Genomic DNA, 15,419 nt, shown 5'->3' with positions numbered 1-15,419 from the left:
TTAGATTCACCGCAAATATTTGCCAAAAGTTTGCAGCTCTTCGTCGGTAGGGATGAACCTTCGGGAAACCTTTGGCAACAATGGACAATTTGCAAGTTTGTAACAAAGCTCATTTGCGTGTGAAAATCATCAATTGCAAATTTACGGCAAGTTTGCTGCAAATTTGCCATGAACTCTCGACTTTCTTAAGGGAGGTGAATAAACCTCTTGACTAATAGGCAGATGCTTGGTTTGGCAGTGACATCTGTGTGGGCGGTGTTTCATTTTAGCGGCAAGCTTCTTTTTAACTTCAGTCTCACAGAGTATGAAGTGCAGCATTAAAAAGAGGATTCTTGGCCATTTTTGCTAGTTGCACATGCGTTACACCTGTGGAAATTCACCCTGCAAAGTGTGGCAGAGTGAGCGAGAGACAGACACAGTGGGTGTGGCGTCAAGCCACAGAGAGTCATTTATTGGTAATAATAATAAACATAAAATGTCCAAAAGGGCTGATAAAGTCTCAAAGGGATAATAGTGTTCAGAATAAAGAGGGAGTCTGGCATCCTCGTGGTGAATGGGGCTCTGTGAAAGGGCAGGGTAGTGTCCATAGGAAGGCCCAGGCACGAGCTGGGTCAATCGGCCACTCACGCTCCCCTCCAAGGTCCACGTCACGAGGGGCGGCGGCATCACTGGTGGCTTGTCTTCCTAGGCCAAGCATGAGGGGTAGGCGGACCGGCATCTAGCCCATCGGCGGCAACGTGAACTGTTCAACCCCAGCGACTCTTCAACTCGTCTGGGGGTCCGAAGAACGGATGGTAGCAGGCCATCTGTTCGGCTCCGAACCCTCACAGCTCTGGCCAGGGCATGCGAGGATGCCAGTTTGTGCACACATGGAGATTTGAAGCCGGCTCCCCGAGAAGAGGTGCGCTATGCGTTTTAAAGGCAGCGGTGATGAAGCATTATCCCCATGAGGTGTGCTTCATTCATCGCTGACCAAACGATGCTTATTAATTATGCACCTCTTCTCGCTCTCCCGCCAAACTCCCGTCGTGAGCCTGGTGCCACTCTGTGGACATTTTACATGGAAACTGGAGCTCACACATGCCCATATGTTTAACAACACTTCCTGCTACCAGCCACTGGGTGTTTTCGGTATGTACAGATTTCAACTGTGTGATCACAGTGTTATCAGTCTCCATACTTAAAGAGTTTCCTATTCAAAATCAAACTTTTGACTTGAAGTGGATTAAATGTATCCGGCACATATGGTTTGTGCTCGTTGGAATCTTCCATCATGCCTGTTAGGGTAGACTTCAGATTCAGTAATTCAAACATATCTGAGTCAGCGAAACTTGAAAAAAAGATGTTCTCAGATATCTATGCATGTGGTCTGCGCCCCCCACCCCCACTTCCTCTTCAGTTTACTAACATGTAACCGCTCTGCTAAGAATACACAGAGCGTTGGCGTTCACAAAGGAATGCTTATGAAACACAATAAAAAGACAGTAATGGTTTGTGTTAGAAATAAATGGTACCTGATACAAATGATAAATGTTGACACGCAAGTATGTGTGCATCTGTGTGCGCAATAGGCTCAGGAAAACATCTAAAGGAAATTGAATGATTGTGCATAGCTTTAAAATGATTTACAGAAGAGTGATCTTTGTAGTGGCACACCGCACACTGATGTTACACATGCAAACAAGTAGCATCTTAAAAGACAAATGACTCACATATCTCTTCTCCAAAGAGGTTGGTTGAGTCAGAAAAGAATTTGCATTATGAATAAAAAAATCATGCAGGGTTAAAAAAAATCAAGTGTCAGTCCCATGGACGAGCAAAAAAAAGGTGAAACCACATATTTGATCTCAAATGACTAAAAGGAAATGCATGTTATAACACACATGTAATAACTTGGAGCAGGCTGAAGTGTTTCAATCATTTTATTTTGAGTGAAAAAAAATTATCAAAAATAGCCAACAACACTTAAAATGTTACAAACATTCATGTTCAATTATTTGTTCTGTTCCAGTTGAAGTTTACAACAGATTAATGATGATGATGTATAAAAGGATCAACATAGATAATGGCCACTGTGCAGTGCTTACAGCCGAAATACTGTACGTGAACACAGGACTCCCACACCTAATGTGAGATATACATGTGTATATGTAAGAAACATCTACAGAGAATTACATATAGTTTAATTAAATATCAGAATAATTTCAAATAGTAAAAAATAGCAATATAAAAGACAATACAAATCAAGGTGCAAAAGGAGCTGTAACTTCATGTTTATGTTTTCTTGATTCTGACTGCCGGCGATGCATGAGGTAATAATAGTTCCTAGTTTAAAGAATAGTTCACCTGAAGAAAAACAAAACCTTATTTTATTTATTCACCATCATGTCATATCAAACCCATATGACTTTTTTCATATGCGGAACACAAAAGGAGTGCAGCAGATTTAGCTCTAAAAACAGCTCACGTTTTCAACCTAGTTACATAGAATGAACGTTACTATAAGAGCATTTTTGCAAACTGACTTTTACGTGCCAAATTCTATGTTTCATGGCAGTTTTTCTGGTGAAATTAACACTTCAGATGCTACAACAACAGTGTGTTATATTTAAATCACAACTACAATAGCTGATTATGACTTTATAAACATATTGTTTGCTCTGTTACTCACATACTGCTATGTTATGATATCAAAAATCTTTACTTTTATGCCTCATTTGAAAAACTTTGAAAGTTTCAAAGTTTCAACTAATATGCACCTGAATACAGGTTGATTACATCTGATTACAACATCATTTCACTCGCCTTTGGAGCCCCCTGCTGGACAGTTTACTGGAAACCTGCAGTTAAACATGTAATGAAGCACATCATTTTGTTTTGCAAAAATTTTGCCACAGCCACGAAGTTCATGAGACCAGGCGGCAAGTTCTCGGGTGAACAAGCACTGTGAAAGTGCAATGGATGCCAAGATTTTCACTGAAAATCTTACAATTTTGGGCAGTTTTCACCAAAAACTATCATATGTCTTCAGAAGACTTGGAATATGTCGCACAAGCTGCAAGTACTACGTTTATAATACTTTAAAGTGAGAAATAAATTATGACCAAATCTTTCATTTTTGGGTGAACTAGTCCTTTAAGGCCATTATTAGCCGTTTTGCACTGACCTTCAACCTTGTAATATTAGATCTTGATACCTTCTAATTGTAATGCTGTTGAATGGTCACTGCACAAAATATTTTTGGAGAGAGAAATGTTTTAGGTTATTAATTGTTCTTCAAATATAATGTGTGATTCAGAACAAGGCACAATGAAAATGTGAGATGCTGCTTGAATTTACTCTGTTTTTTATATTTAAATGATAAGTACCTGTATATGAATTCCTGCGGGGACTGCAGTTCATTGCAGAGCAGCATTATTTAATAAATAAAGCAAACTAAAGGTGCTCTAAGTAATAGTTACAGTTTCAATACTCAGTAAATTATGGTGTATAGGTCTATTAAACATAAAGAGGTCTACTCTTATAATATTTCCATTCATCTCAATGGCATTTACTCGGCTGCTGCCTTAACCAATGGAATAATTTTTTATCCATAACCTGAGCTGTAACTACCATATCAATCATTAATAATTAAACTTGAAGCCACGGAAAAATGCCGTTACAGCGATGCTGATTGGCTGATGGCACCACAAGATCAGTACCAACCCTTCACTAGTGGCTATCTGGAGCTGTGACATCAAAGTCCATTTCATACTTTTAAGAGCCCTCCAAAAATCGGGCTAATATAATTAAAGATTTGCAACTGATTTTGAAATGTTGCTTCAGCACACAGTACATGGCAACTTTTGAATGATCATTAATGGAGAAATATGCTGTATGGTTCCAGCTGGTGTAGTTATAGCATCTACTGCACCAGCAGGGGCTAACTGGACCATGCATTGGAATTTTCTGGCATTTATTCTAATACCTGTCAGCATGAATGCATGAAGTTTTTGTTGATTAACTCTGTGGAGTTGCAAGGCATAGCTGTTCGTGTGATCTAAATATGCCGGGCAACATCATTGACTCTAATGTAAAATGAAATGGCTTGTTCTAAGCCTCTATTGAAGACAACTCATGTGAGTGTACACCATTTTAAAAATATAATTTAGTTTAGCTGTCATATTTATTTTTCCCAAATTACAAGTAACATAAAATGATCAAATTTAGTTTATTATCAAATCTAGCTGTGAAATTCCTACACGTTTGCCGTATTGTAACACTTTAACTCCAGAATACATCTAAATCATAAAGAGACCGAAGTAGTTAGCAGCAGAATTTGACAACACTAGTGTGCAGTTTTTAACCCTGACAAAAACAGCATCACCTTTGAACAGGTGGAACACCCCACTGAGATAGCTGTTGTCTATGGTTCCAGGCCTCTGGGGTTTAAGATGGGACCTAATGGACTGGAGAAGCAAAATTTCTCCCCCTGAGTATCGAGGTGTGATCTGGAGTACAGAATGGTTGAACATGAAGCTATCCTCCTTTAAGTAGATCTTGGAGTAGACAGAATAGAAACCTTCCTTCTCTATGATGAGCTGGCCCTCATTGACCTTGTGTTTTATATGGTAAAGGATGGATTCCTGATTTTCCGTCCACAGCAGGACTCCATGATTAGGACGCTGACCAGCTAAATGGGAAAGAACAGCATCAGTTCTTAGGCATGAGATACTGGTGTGCTGGTGTTCTTAACTTGATAAACCCCCTACTGATTTTTTTTATTTTTAAGCTTAAGTTGGTTGGCTGGTTTCATTTGAGCATTTAGCCCTATTTTTATGTTTGGGTCATTTTTGACCCATGTAAACGTTTATCTTACATGTAATAGTTTAATCTTATATTAGATACATTTTAAGTTCATTTTTATCACAGTGTTTTGGGAGGTTAGGGTTTTGCTAGGGTGTTGCTAATGCTAGCTACACTAAAAAAAGATTTTTGCTGCTTGTTTGTTAAACTAGGAAACACAATTGTAGAACATTTTGTCACAACTTGATTTCACTGTGTTCTGCACATTTAAATTTGTTTATTGGATGTTTACTTAATCAATTTAAGTTGGGACACTTGTGGTGTTAATGTAACTGTCATATTCCCTGTTGTCTTTTGTTTTTGTGCTTTTATCTTGAAATTCTTGTTTAGTTTCCTGTTTCCTGTGTTAGTTTTGTAGTCCTTGTAGTTTTATTCCTTGATTGGTTCTCCCTGATTGTTTCCCCAGGTGTTCCTTGTTTTCCCTTATGTATTTAAGCCCTTGTTCCCCGAGGGAGGGAACGACACGTTGTGTCGGAGAAGCGACACTAGGGGTCTCTCTTGAGCGCCGATATTCACCTCTGACCTATTGAAAAGGGCCAATGGGAGTTGGCAGTCAGTTTTTGCATACCCCACCCCCGGACATACAGGTATTTAAGCGGGGCAAATACGGAAGTTTAGTCAGAAAAATTTCTTCGGAGCCGATGGTCTGTCTGCAGTTTGCTGCGAGTTACACACCACTCAAACTTTCCTGTTTTCCTCTGACGATCTGCATGCTGTTGGATCTTGACGGCGCACAACAGCGGCTTTCTCCTTCTCATTGCACGGCGTGCATTGTTGCCCCTAAGCGCTTCGACAGCACAGACACATACACACACACACTGTGTATTAAAAGAGTTTTTACTAAAAGAGTAATTTCCTCTAAAAGAGCAAACACAGCGGCGTTGAACGTCCTTTTAAGGACGCGTCTTTTTCAAGATGCCTTTCCGCCCCTGTGTCGTTCCTGAATGCGGTAGAGTGCTCTCCGCTTCAGACGGCCACAGGCGCTGTCTCGTGTGTTTGGGCCGCGATCACACCGAGGCGGCGTTTGTGGATGGTTCAAGTTCTCACTGCGAGAACATGACCATGACCACGTTGCGGTCGCGGCTTGCTTTCAACAGGCTTGCTCCTTCTTGAGGACGGTGCGGTTGGCGCTGGGGGCGATTTGGGGGCGGCAGCGGGTGCAGTTTCGCCGGGTAACCCCCCTCAAACCTCCCGTTCCTCGACACGCTCGCTGGTCTCCGTCCACGCTCGCGGCGATAGCAGCTCGCCTCATGGCCTGGCTGTCTATCCTCCCGAGTCCGAAGCAGATGAGCTCGCCGCTGCATCGGAGAGTGCGGTGTCTGATGCCGAGGACTCCCCTGGACTGCCGCCTTCGGGCCAGCAGGCCCAGGCTGAGGCCGACGCTCAGATGTTCGACATGCTTGCCCGGGCCGCCTTGAGCGTGGGGTTGGATTGGAACCCTCCATCCTCCCCACAGCCTTCTCGGTTGGATGATTGGTTCCTGGGGGCAGCGCCGCTCGTGGCCTCGCGATCCCCCGGTCCCTTTCTTCCCGGAGGTGCATGATGAGCTGACGCCTACGTGGAGAGCCCCGCTCTCCGCTCGTCTAGGTGCCACCCGCTCCACTCTCTCCACCCTCGACGGCGGAGAGCCCACGGGTACGACGCGATTCCCCAGGTCGATAGGGCAGTTGCGCACCATCAATGCCCCGGTAGCCCTACCTCCTGGCGGGGTCGCCCCGTACTCCCATCCAAGCCCTGTAGGACAACATCCTCACTCAACGCGAAGGCCTACACTACGGCTGGACACGCTGCCTCCGCCCTGCATGCGATGGCCCTCCTGCAAGTCCACCAGGCCAAAGCTCTCAGAAACATGCACGGGGGTGGACCTGATCCTGATGTGCTGCAGGAACTGCGCTCAGCAACTGACCTCGCCCTGAGAGCGACGAAGGCCACAGCGCAGGCACTCGGACAGACGATGGCCACCCTAGTGGTCCAGGAACGCCATCTTTGGCTCAACCTGGTTGAGATGCGTGAGGCTGACAAGAACCGCTTCCTGGACGCACCTGTCTCCCAGATTAGCCTTTTCGGTGACACCGTCGAGGACTTCGCCCAACAGTTCTCCGCGGTGAAGAAGCAGACGGAGGCCATTTCGCACATCATGCCCCACCGCAGACCTGCCGCTACGGGCCCTGCCCTGTCTGCCCGCAGAGGGCGTCCCCCTGCGAGGAAACCAGCTCCTGCTCCGCCTCAACCCGGGCCCAGCTCTCAGCCCCAGCTCTCAGCCCCAGCGTCGAGCACTCCGCAGGCGGCGCACGCCCCCTGTCTCACGAACCCCCTCCAGGACCCGGAAGGCTCCCAAGCCGCTCCTGAGACAGCCGACCCAGAGCCGAAGACGCTAGCTCCGGAGGTGGTAAGACTGCTCCGCCCCCGGTGGAGGGCCGGGAGGAGAATCCTTTGTTTTTTCATTTGCCACACCCCTGACGGGGCTGTGGTACCCACATTCTCAATAAAAGAGATATTTCCTTTGCCTCTGGGTCACCTGGCTCGCAAATGCCGCTTTCACGGCAATGTGCTTTCAGATCACAACAGTCCCGGTACACCGGACGCCGGCGATCCCGCCTTCAGCCTGCCCACGACTGTCCTCTCGGCCGGCCGGTTCAGACGAGTCCAGAGGACGCCAACATCAGACCTCCTCCTCAGTCAAGAACCCGCCCCTGCCGGGCGCTGGAGCAAGGTAAGTGCTTTGAGTCTATTCTCAGCACCTCAGCCTCAGGCCACAACGAAGCTGCCCGACGCTGCATTACCTGTTCCGCCCGCTGCGAGGCCCCGCCGGTACGCCCAAAATACTCGCCCCTTTGGTGCCCCTAGCGCAGAGCTGGGAAGCATGGCTTTCGCTTCCCAGCGCATCACGCTGGCTGCACCGACCATTCGACTCGGTTACGCAATTCAGTTTGCCCGCTCCCGCCCCTTCAGGGGCGTCCGCTCTCGCGAGTACACGCGCGAGCATGCCAGTTCCCTGCGCGACGGAAATCGCGACCCTCTTAGCCAAGGGCGCGGTAGAGCCCGGCCCCTCCAACCGAAATGAGGAAGGGTTTCTACAGCCCTTACATCATTGTACCCAAGAAAGGCGGTGGCTTACTGACCAATCCTGGACTTGCGAAGTTTTCAATCGGGCCTTGTTAAAACTCCCGCTCAAAATGCTCACGCAGAGAAATATTCTGGCTGGCGCTCAGCATCTAGATTGGTTCGCAGCGGTAGACCTGAAGGACGCCGTACTTCCACGCCTCAATTCTGCCACGACACCGACCCTTCTTACGGTTCGCGCTCGACGCCAGGCGCTTCAGTACAAAGTCCTCCCCTTCGCCTGTCTCTGTCCCTCGCGTCTTCACGAAAGTCGCAGAGGCGGCCCTTGCCCTGCTACGAGTAGCCGGCATCCACATTCTCAACTACCTCGACGACTGGCTCATCCTAGCACACTCTCGAGAGTTACTATGCACACACAGTGACCAGGTGCTCCGGCACCTCAGCCGCTTGGGGCTTCAGGTCAACTGGGAAAAGAGCAAGCTCACTCCGGTTCAGAGCATCTCTTTTCTCGGGTTGGAGTTAGACTCAGTCTCAATGACAGCACGCCTCACGAGCGAGCGTGCTCAGTCGGTGCTGGACTGCCTCGCTTCCTTCAAGCCAGGCACAGTGGGGGTGCCGTGTGCAGCGGGCACGCAGCAGCGGGCCATTGGAAAGGGGCCCCGCTGCATTGGCACATCAATTGCCTGGAGTTGTTGACCGTCCTTCTTGCTCTCAGGAAGTTCCTCCCGTTAGTTCGGGACAAACATGTCCTCGTGAGATCGGACAGCACCACGGTGGTGGCGTACATAAATCACCAAGGCGGCGTACGCTCCCGCCACATGTCACAACTTGCCCGCCGTCTCCTCCTATGGAGCCAGCAGCGACTCAAGTCACTGCGTGCCACTCACATCCCCGGCAAGCTCAACGTCGTAGCGGATGCGCTATCACGACAACGCCTGCCCGGCGGGGAGTGGAGGCTTCACCCCCAGTCGGTCTAGCTGATTTGGGAACGGTTTGGCAAGGCCCAGGTAGACCTGTTCGCCGCCCAGGAAACCTCCCACTGCCCGCTCTGGTACGCCCTAACAGAGGCTCCCCTCGGGACAGACGCTGCTGGCACACAGCTGGCCCTCGGGGCTGCGCAAGTATGTTTTAACAACCTCCGCGTTGAGTCGGTTGCGTCTCGTGTTTTGTCAGGTCCGAGCCCGGTAGAACTCGGTAACACGTAGACCGACCGGTCGGGTGGATCGCTTGCGCCCAGCGCCCTTTTCCTGAGGTCAAGGTAAAGTAGTGCGCCTTCTTCCCAGGGCGCCCCACTCCGAGTCGGGCCCCTGGTTGATTCCTCCCCAGCCCTCCGGGTCCGCGGTTCAGCGGAGGAACTCGCCAACCCAAGCCACTGCGGGTACCTAGATGGCTACCCTGTACTGGTATAGGTGCTCCACAGGTAAGGTCTCCTGCTCGGACTCCCCCTGTGTGTAATTCCACGGTTCTGTCCCCTTACGAGCGGACCCCCGTGTCTCCCTTAGGCAGTTACAGCTGCCTCGGTCGCAGTGCTGTAGCAACTCCCCCCTTTCGAGGCTGGATCTACCACCGCACCATACTTTCCACACGAGCCCTAAGACGGCCGTGTGACGTGTCTACCACTTTTCCTCCCCAAGAAAAAGGGCAGGTGTGGTCTCCGCGAGGGTCTGGGTAAGACCCCTTCCCTATATGCATGTAAGGGCCCCGGCCGTGATTGCTCTATGCGAGAAACATAGAGAGAAAAGAGGCCCAGCCAGGCTGGCCCGTTCCCATGTTGGCAAACATCGCCTTGTTCCCCTCCCAGGGTAACTAGAAGGACTCCGATGTTCTTATGGGGCATTGGGGAAGGGTACTTGCAGCCAGGTACAGACGATGCGCGGCACTGGATGAAATCCCTGCCCGCCTCTGTATCGGCGGTTCACGTACATGGTTCAGCACATGGCAAGATTGGAATGGTCCCCTAGTGTCGCTTCTCCGACACAACGTGGAGAGAGCGACAGAAGGGGAACCTTTGGTTACGTATGTAACCTCCGTTCCCCGAGGGAGGGAACGACACGTTGTGTCTTTCCTCCGCCATGTCACTGAACCGAGCCACTGTTGTGGCCGGACCATTCCGGCTCCTCAGAAAAATCCTGACTAAACTTCCGTATTTGCCCCGCTTAAATACCCGTATGTCCGGGGCGGGGTGTGCAAATACTGACTGCCAACTCCCATTGGCCCTTTTCAATAGGTCAGAGGTGAATATCGGCGCTCAAGAGAGACCCCTAGTGTCGCTTCTCCGACACAACGTGTCGTTCCCTCCCTCGGGGAACGGAGGTTACATACGTAACCAAACGTTTTCCCAGTTTCTTCATCAGTTTTTGCAAGTTTTGTCTATGCTAGGGTCCCTGTGTTTTGTGTTTCCTTTTATTCTGAAGTTAGCGTGTTTATATTTGCAAGTTTTGTCTATGCTAGGGTCCCTGTGTTTTGTGTTTCCTTTTATTCTGAAGTTAGCGTGTTTATTTTTCAGCTTAATAAAGCTGCGTATAGATCCTCATTCCTTGCCTGCCTCGTCACAGTAACATTGATGAAACTGGACAAGGGATCTCCATTTCCCAGCATTCTTTGCACAAGACTTGATAGGGAGAGTAAATGTTAAAATTAAGTGTTATTTTATGTGATTTTGTCAAATATGAATATGATGGGGGATTCTCATTGATGTTTAATGTGCTGTTATGTTGAGTTTTAGGGGTTACCATTATGGTGAAGAGTGGAGCTTGAGCTAATGATGAGGACAGGTAAATGTTAAACATTATTGATTAATTGCTTTGAGCAATATCTATGCTAATCTTAACATAGTTACTAAACTACCCTCTGTAGTTCTTCCAACAAACATGTATTAATCATTTTGACATTCAATTTCAACTACTTAGAACATGAAGAAATAACATATGTATTTGAGTTACATTGCCACATCTAATTTTGTTGGGTTTACCCATTTTAACCAGCTTTTTCAAAACAAACACTGTGTTGAGATTACGTAGTCATTTTAAGTTAAGAAAACTAATTTTAAAAAGGGAACAACTGTCCACAATTGAAGCTCCGCCAAAGAGCTATTTTTTGTAATGTAGATGGTTGCTAGGGATTACTAAATGGTTGTTAGATGGTTGCTTATTGGCTCAAGTCAGAGGAGACCATCCCTATGAAAATCTGATCACTAGATATATGTGGGGACCTTTTCAATGGAAGTTTATGAGATTTTTCGCTAATTATTCAACCGACTAGTGGACATTTATATTCTTAAAAATATTTTTGGTCTATGACCATGATTATGCATTTGTTTTAAACAGATGCAATGTATAAATGTTATAATTATCACTTTATATCTTGAGTAAAAGAATAGTACTACCAGGAATGTCAGTGGTCATGTTTAAATCAAAGAGTTTGTGTTGAACTCTACCTGATCTTTTTTGACCCAAACAGAATGGTTGTTGGGAATTTTCTCCAAAACAGAACGGTTATACCAGCTAAGACCAGCCAACCAGATTATAGCAATACTTCCTTGGTCAACTAGTTTTACCAGAAACAAATATGCTGGCTGACCAGGTTTTGCCACTGGTGAGCAACATATGCTTATCCACCGGCCAGATCAGCACTTAAAGGAATATTTCGGGTTCATCATGAAGATTTATGCAGATCCTTTCAGCAGGGGGATTTCCACAGTAAGTCAACCAAACCAGTGTGCCCAAATGTCCTTACACACTTGTAAAATAAAGAAGAAAAAACTAATAAAACAGCTCAGAACTTACTTGTCAGATGTGCCATTGGTTTTGATGGCTTCATGACTCCATTTGGTTTTGGCTTGAAGGACACAACATCGTCTTTCTCTACGATATGTCAAAAATACATTGTAGTAGATTTAAGTGCAATGCGATATTGTTCAAATTCCATGTTGATGTTGAAGAAAGAATTGATTAAGTGCAAAAACAATGTTATTCACAGTAAACACAATACTGAATGGTAGAACATGTAATATTTACCTTGTTTTCTCATGGCAGTCTGCGGATCATTTTCAGAGGTCTGCAGAAGAAAACGGAGCATGATACATTTGTGTGTCTTTTACCTTGAGTCTATGATCACTAACATGCATTGGGAGAAAAGGCATTGAAGGAGCTGTATTTAAGTCAAATGTATTTTCAGTTGTGTATTATATATCATGCATTGCCGTTGATTGTGTAGCTTGATACAAGAAAAGCTACACAACTTTAAAAACTAATGTCATGCTACTGAAAAATGCACTCTAAAAATAATTAGTTGACCTTACTTTGTAATTTATTTATTTTTTTTAATGAAAAGCACGTCTTATACAGTATGGGAAATTATGTCTGGATCTCAGTTAGCCACACTGGATTCTCCTCGGTACTTTATTGTGCACTTAAATCTGCACTTTTGTGAAGTACAATTGAGTAAAGAAGAATGGTTAAAATTAACAGGCTCCATGTTCACCAGAGGTAACACTAATCACCCTCATGGTGACTTCACACAAATCACAACCATCAACCAACTACAACAAAACAACAACAGGAGTCATAAGAATTAAAACTATATTCATTTTGCTACACTATACACTATTTTCTACATGAGTTCTTTTGTTTTGACCAAACATACATAATATATTTAAGTGCAACGGCTTTTGTCTTTATTCCACACAGCTGCAATTTTGTACTTGATAATTTTGAGTTAGTTGTACTCAAAGCCACAGTTTAAAGAACATATATATTTGAGCTATGATTCCAAAATGTAACATTTCAAGTACTGTTTAATTAAGTCCACTTAAATGTGTTTATTAATGACAACTTTAGGATTTAGAGAGTAACGGTAACTCAATTAAAACAAATGTTTACAATTTGAAGTAACTATTAGTATTTACAGTTAGTTATTCCCAAACACTGAATATCATTAAATAATAGAACTATGGGTGTCCAATCAAGTTTGTAAAAGTAGCTTAACTTGTGTCATACTGATACTCTGTTGCAGGCTGGTTACAAACTGGTTTCTCGTAATCAGGTCTTTAAGACCAAGCTATAGGTCAGGTAACCACAGTACACCATGTGGTTTCAGCTCCGGCAGGTAGGTCCAGCTGCAATTCTGCAAACTGCAAGTAAAGGGAGGAGTCTAACAAAAACCTTGCACCTAACCAGCATATATTCATATACACATGGTGGGTCACAAAAATTCTGAGACCACAAGTGAAAATGCCTCTATTTTACATTATGTTCTAATGTAATACAACATCTTCTGTCATTTATCAAATTATATTATCATCAAACAAATTGAGTGAAAAGTGTAACTGAAAAATGATTTGATTTTTAGATTTCTTAGTATTTGTTTTAATGACAGCATGCATTTGAGCTGAAATGGAATACAAAACAGCAACTATATTAATCTTTTGATAATGCTATAAACCACAACGTGGTCATTACTTAACAAACTAAACCTTCATTTGCCACTTTTCTTTGAGTGAAAGGGAACCATTTTAAAATTCAAACCTTAATCTTAAAAGAAAACAGATGAACAAAACCATAAATATCGCCAATAAACTCTAAAGAAAAGACTAACATGAACGGGAGGGACTGATACTGATGCTGAATGAAAGTACGAGACATGGAGAACCCTTCCAATGCTCCTGTGATGCTTCTGAATGTTTGACATAATGGTACTTACTGGCTTGTCTTTGGATGAGTAAAGATGGTAGATGAAACAGGCCTCCACAGCCATTCCACATAGAGCCACAATGACCAGGACACCCAGCAGTGTGGCACCCACCCCTTGCCGCTGTCTACGGCCCGGTTTGGGGGGCAGAGGAGGGGGTCTGGCGTTGCTGTCCACCACGAATACTGAGGGATACTTAATACCACCCTGAGCCATGTCCACACCGTCTCTGGCCAAGATGACAACTTAACATCCAGAAGAGAAGAGGCTGTTCTACAGAGCGAGAAGACACGAGACCCACTTTGAGCGTATGAGATAGCTATCACTCATAAAGATCTCAGGTGGGCGGACAGTACTCCACTGAAGAGAAAAAACTCTCGGACCAGTCTCACATATAATCTGCCAGGACAAACTTCAAGAAGTGTGGCAGGAAAAATAATGAAAATCAAATCAAATAATCCAATGATCCAATTAAAAAAAAAAGAGGAAACATGTCATCAGTGATGAAAAGGAAAGCTCTTTTGTCTTCTGCATTCAGATCATGGAAGGTAATCTGTTTTGATCTGGGTAGGTGAAGTGGAATCTATATTAATGGTAATGAGTGAAAAGGATGTTAAAAAAAACGTGCATATTTATGGCCTTGCAATGAGCCCAACAATTCACACCATACTCTCCAGTCTGCATCCCCTCTCACCACTTCCCCTTCTGTTGACACCTACACTCTTTGCTACTGTGTAAAGGAACTGTTCACACAAATCTTAATTTATTTACCCTCACATTGTTCTGTGGAACACAAAAAGAATATCTCTGTACAGTGAAAGAATATAGTGGAGCAGCTGTTGGGCAGTTTTAGATGCTCAAAACTGTAGCTAGCTAAATTACTCAACAGAAAACATTTGCTACAATAGACTGAAAGTTTTCATTTAGAGATTGTGTGTGTGTGTGGTGAAAAAACAAACTGATAGTTTTGCTGTTTGTAGTGACACTACTGACGAACACAGTTGATGATTTGTGTATGACATTCCAAGTCTTCTGAAGATATCAGTGTTGGGTGTAATGCACAACTAAGTAATGCATTACTGTAATTACATTTTTCCTTGAAAAAAGTACAGTAAGGGATTACTCTTAATCTTTTACAGTTTAATTACAGTTATTTCGGATGTAATTGCTTTACAGACTATAGAACATTTCAATATAAAACGATAGTGAATTTAAAATCTAAATGCATCGTCTAATGTTAAAATGTATGTTTTTTTAATTTAGCACTGCCCCTTAAAATTCTTTGGCCTGTTTATAAATTATTTATCTGAAAGAACTAAAAGAACAATACAAGAATAGACATGAAACTGTTCATCTGGTCGAGGCTGATAATGGTTTTAGAAAGTAAATAGTAATATGTAATGCAATTACTTTTCAGACAGAGTAATTAGTATAGTAATCTAATTACACTGTAGAAGATGTAATTAGTAGTTAAGAATTCATTACTATTTTAGAGTAATTTACCCAACGCTGGAAGCCATACAATAGCTTTGTTGCACAGATTACAATTTATGTTGTTAATCACTGAAAATCTTCCCCCGTCGGTCTAATCCAATATGGTGCCTATGGTGCAGATTGGACGTCATTGATATCCATTTGATGTCAAACATGATGGCAACTTTCTGACTAACTACTATATATTTTCAGTGAGTAACGGCTTAATAATAATGGCTTATGAAAGGAATATGGCATAATGTTGATTTACACAAAAATATATTTTGACTTGTCCCCCTTTCTCTTTAAAATATAATCTGGGTTAGAGTGAGGCACTTACAGTGGAAGTG

The 15,419-nt window shown here is 44.3% G+C and overlaps 1 protein-coding gene across 1 annotated transcript; it reads right to left on the bottom strand.

Annotated features, from left to right (window-relative positions):
- Positions 1-1,914: 1,914 nt before the first annotated feature.
- Positions 1,915-14,183, bottom strand: LOC127653263 (tumor necrosis factor ligand superfamily member 6-like). Its single transcript, XM_052139890.1, has 4 exons — positions 13,609-14,183; positions 11,925-11,964; positions 11,694-11,771; positions 1,915-4,672 (listed from the first exon to the last, which is right to left on the bottom strand). The coding sequence occupies exons 1-4, from the start codon at positions 13,810-13,812 to the stop codon at positions 4,281-4,283; spliced, it is 714 nt and encodes a 237-aa protein (XP_051995850.1). The 5' UTR covers positions 13,813-14,183; the 3' UTR covers positions 1,915-4,280.
- Between the last annotated feature and the right edge of the window lie 1,236 nt (positions 14,184-15,419).

This window comes from Xyrauchen texanus, chromosome 12 (assembly GCF_025860055.1).
Source record: "Xyrauchen texanus isolate HMW12.3.18 chromosome 12, RBS_HiC_50CHRs, whole genome shotgun sequence".
NCBI classification, from domain to species: domain Eukaryota; kingdom Metazoa; phylum Chordata; class Actinopteri; order Cypriniformes; family Catostomidae; genus Xyrauchen; species Xyrauchen texanus.
The sequence above is the reverse complement of the archived record's forward strand: the minus strand, read 5'-3'. Positions and strand labels throughout refer to the sequence as shown.

Excerpts from the sequence above, each read along its gene's own strand:
- LOC127653263 (XM_052139890.1), bottom strand. The coding sequence starts at position 13,812 with ATGGCTCAGGGTGGTATTAAGTATCCCTCAGTATTCGTGGTGGACAGC. Across the intron at positions 11,772-11,924 it reads GACTGCCATGAGAAAACAAG|AGAAAGACGATGTTGTGTCC; the intron begins GTAAATATTACA and ends GACATATCGTAG. Across the intron at positions 4,673-11,693 it reads ACCAATGGCACATCTGACAA|CTGGTCAGCGTCCTAATCAT; the intron begins GTAAGTTCTGAG and ends TTTCCCATTTAG.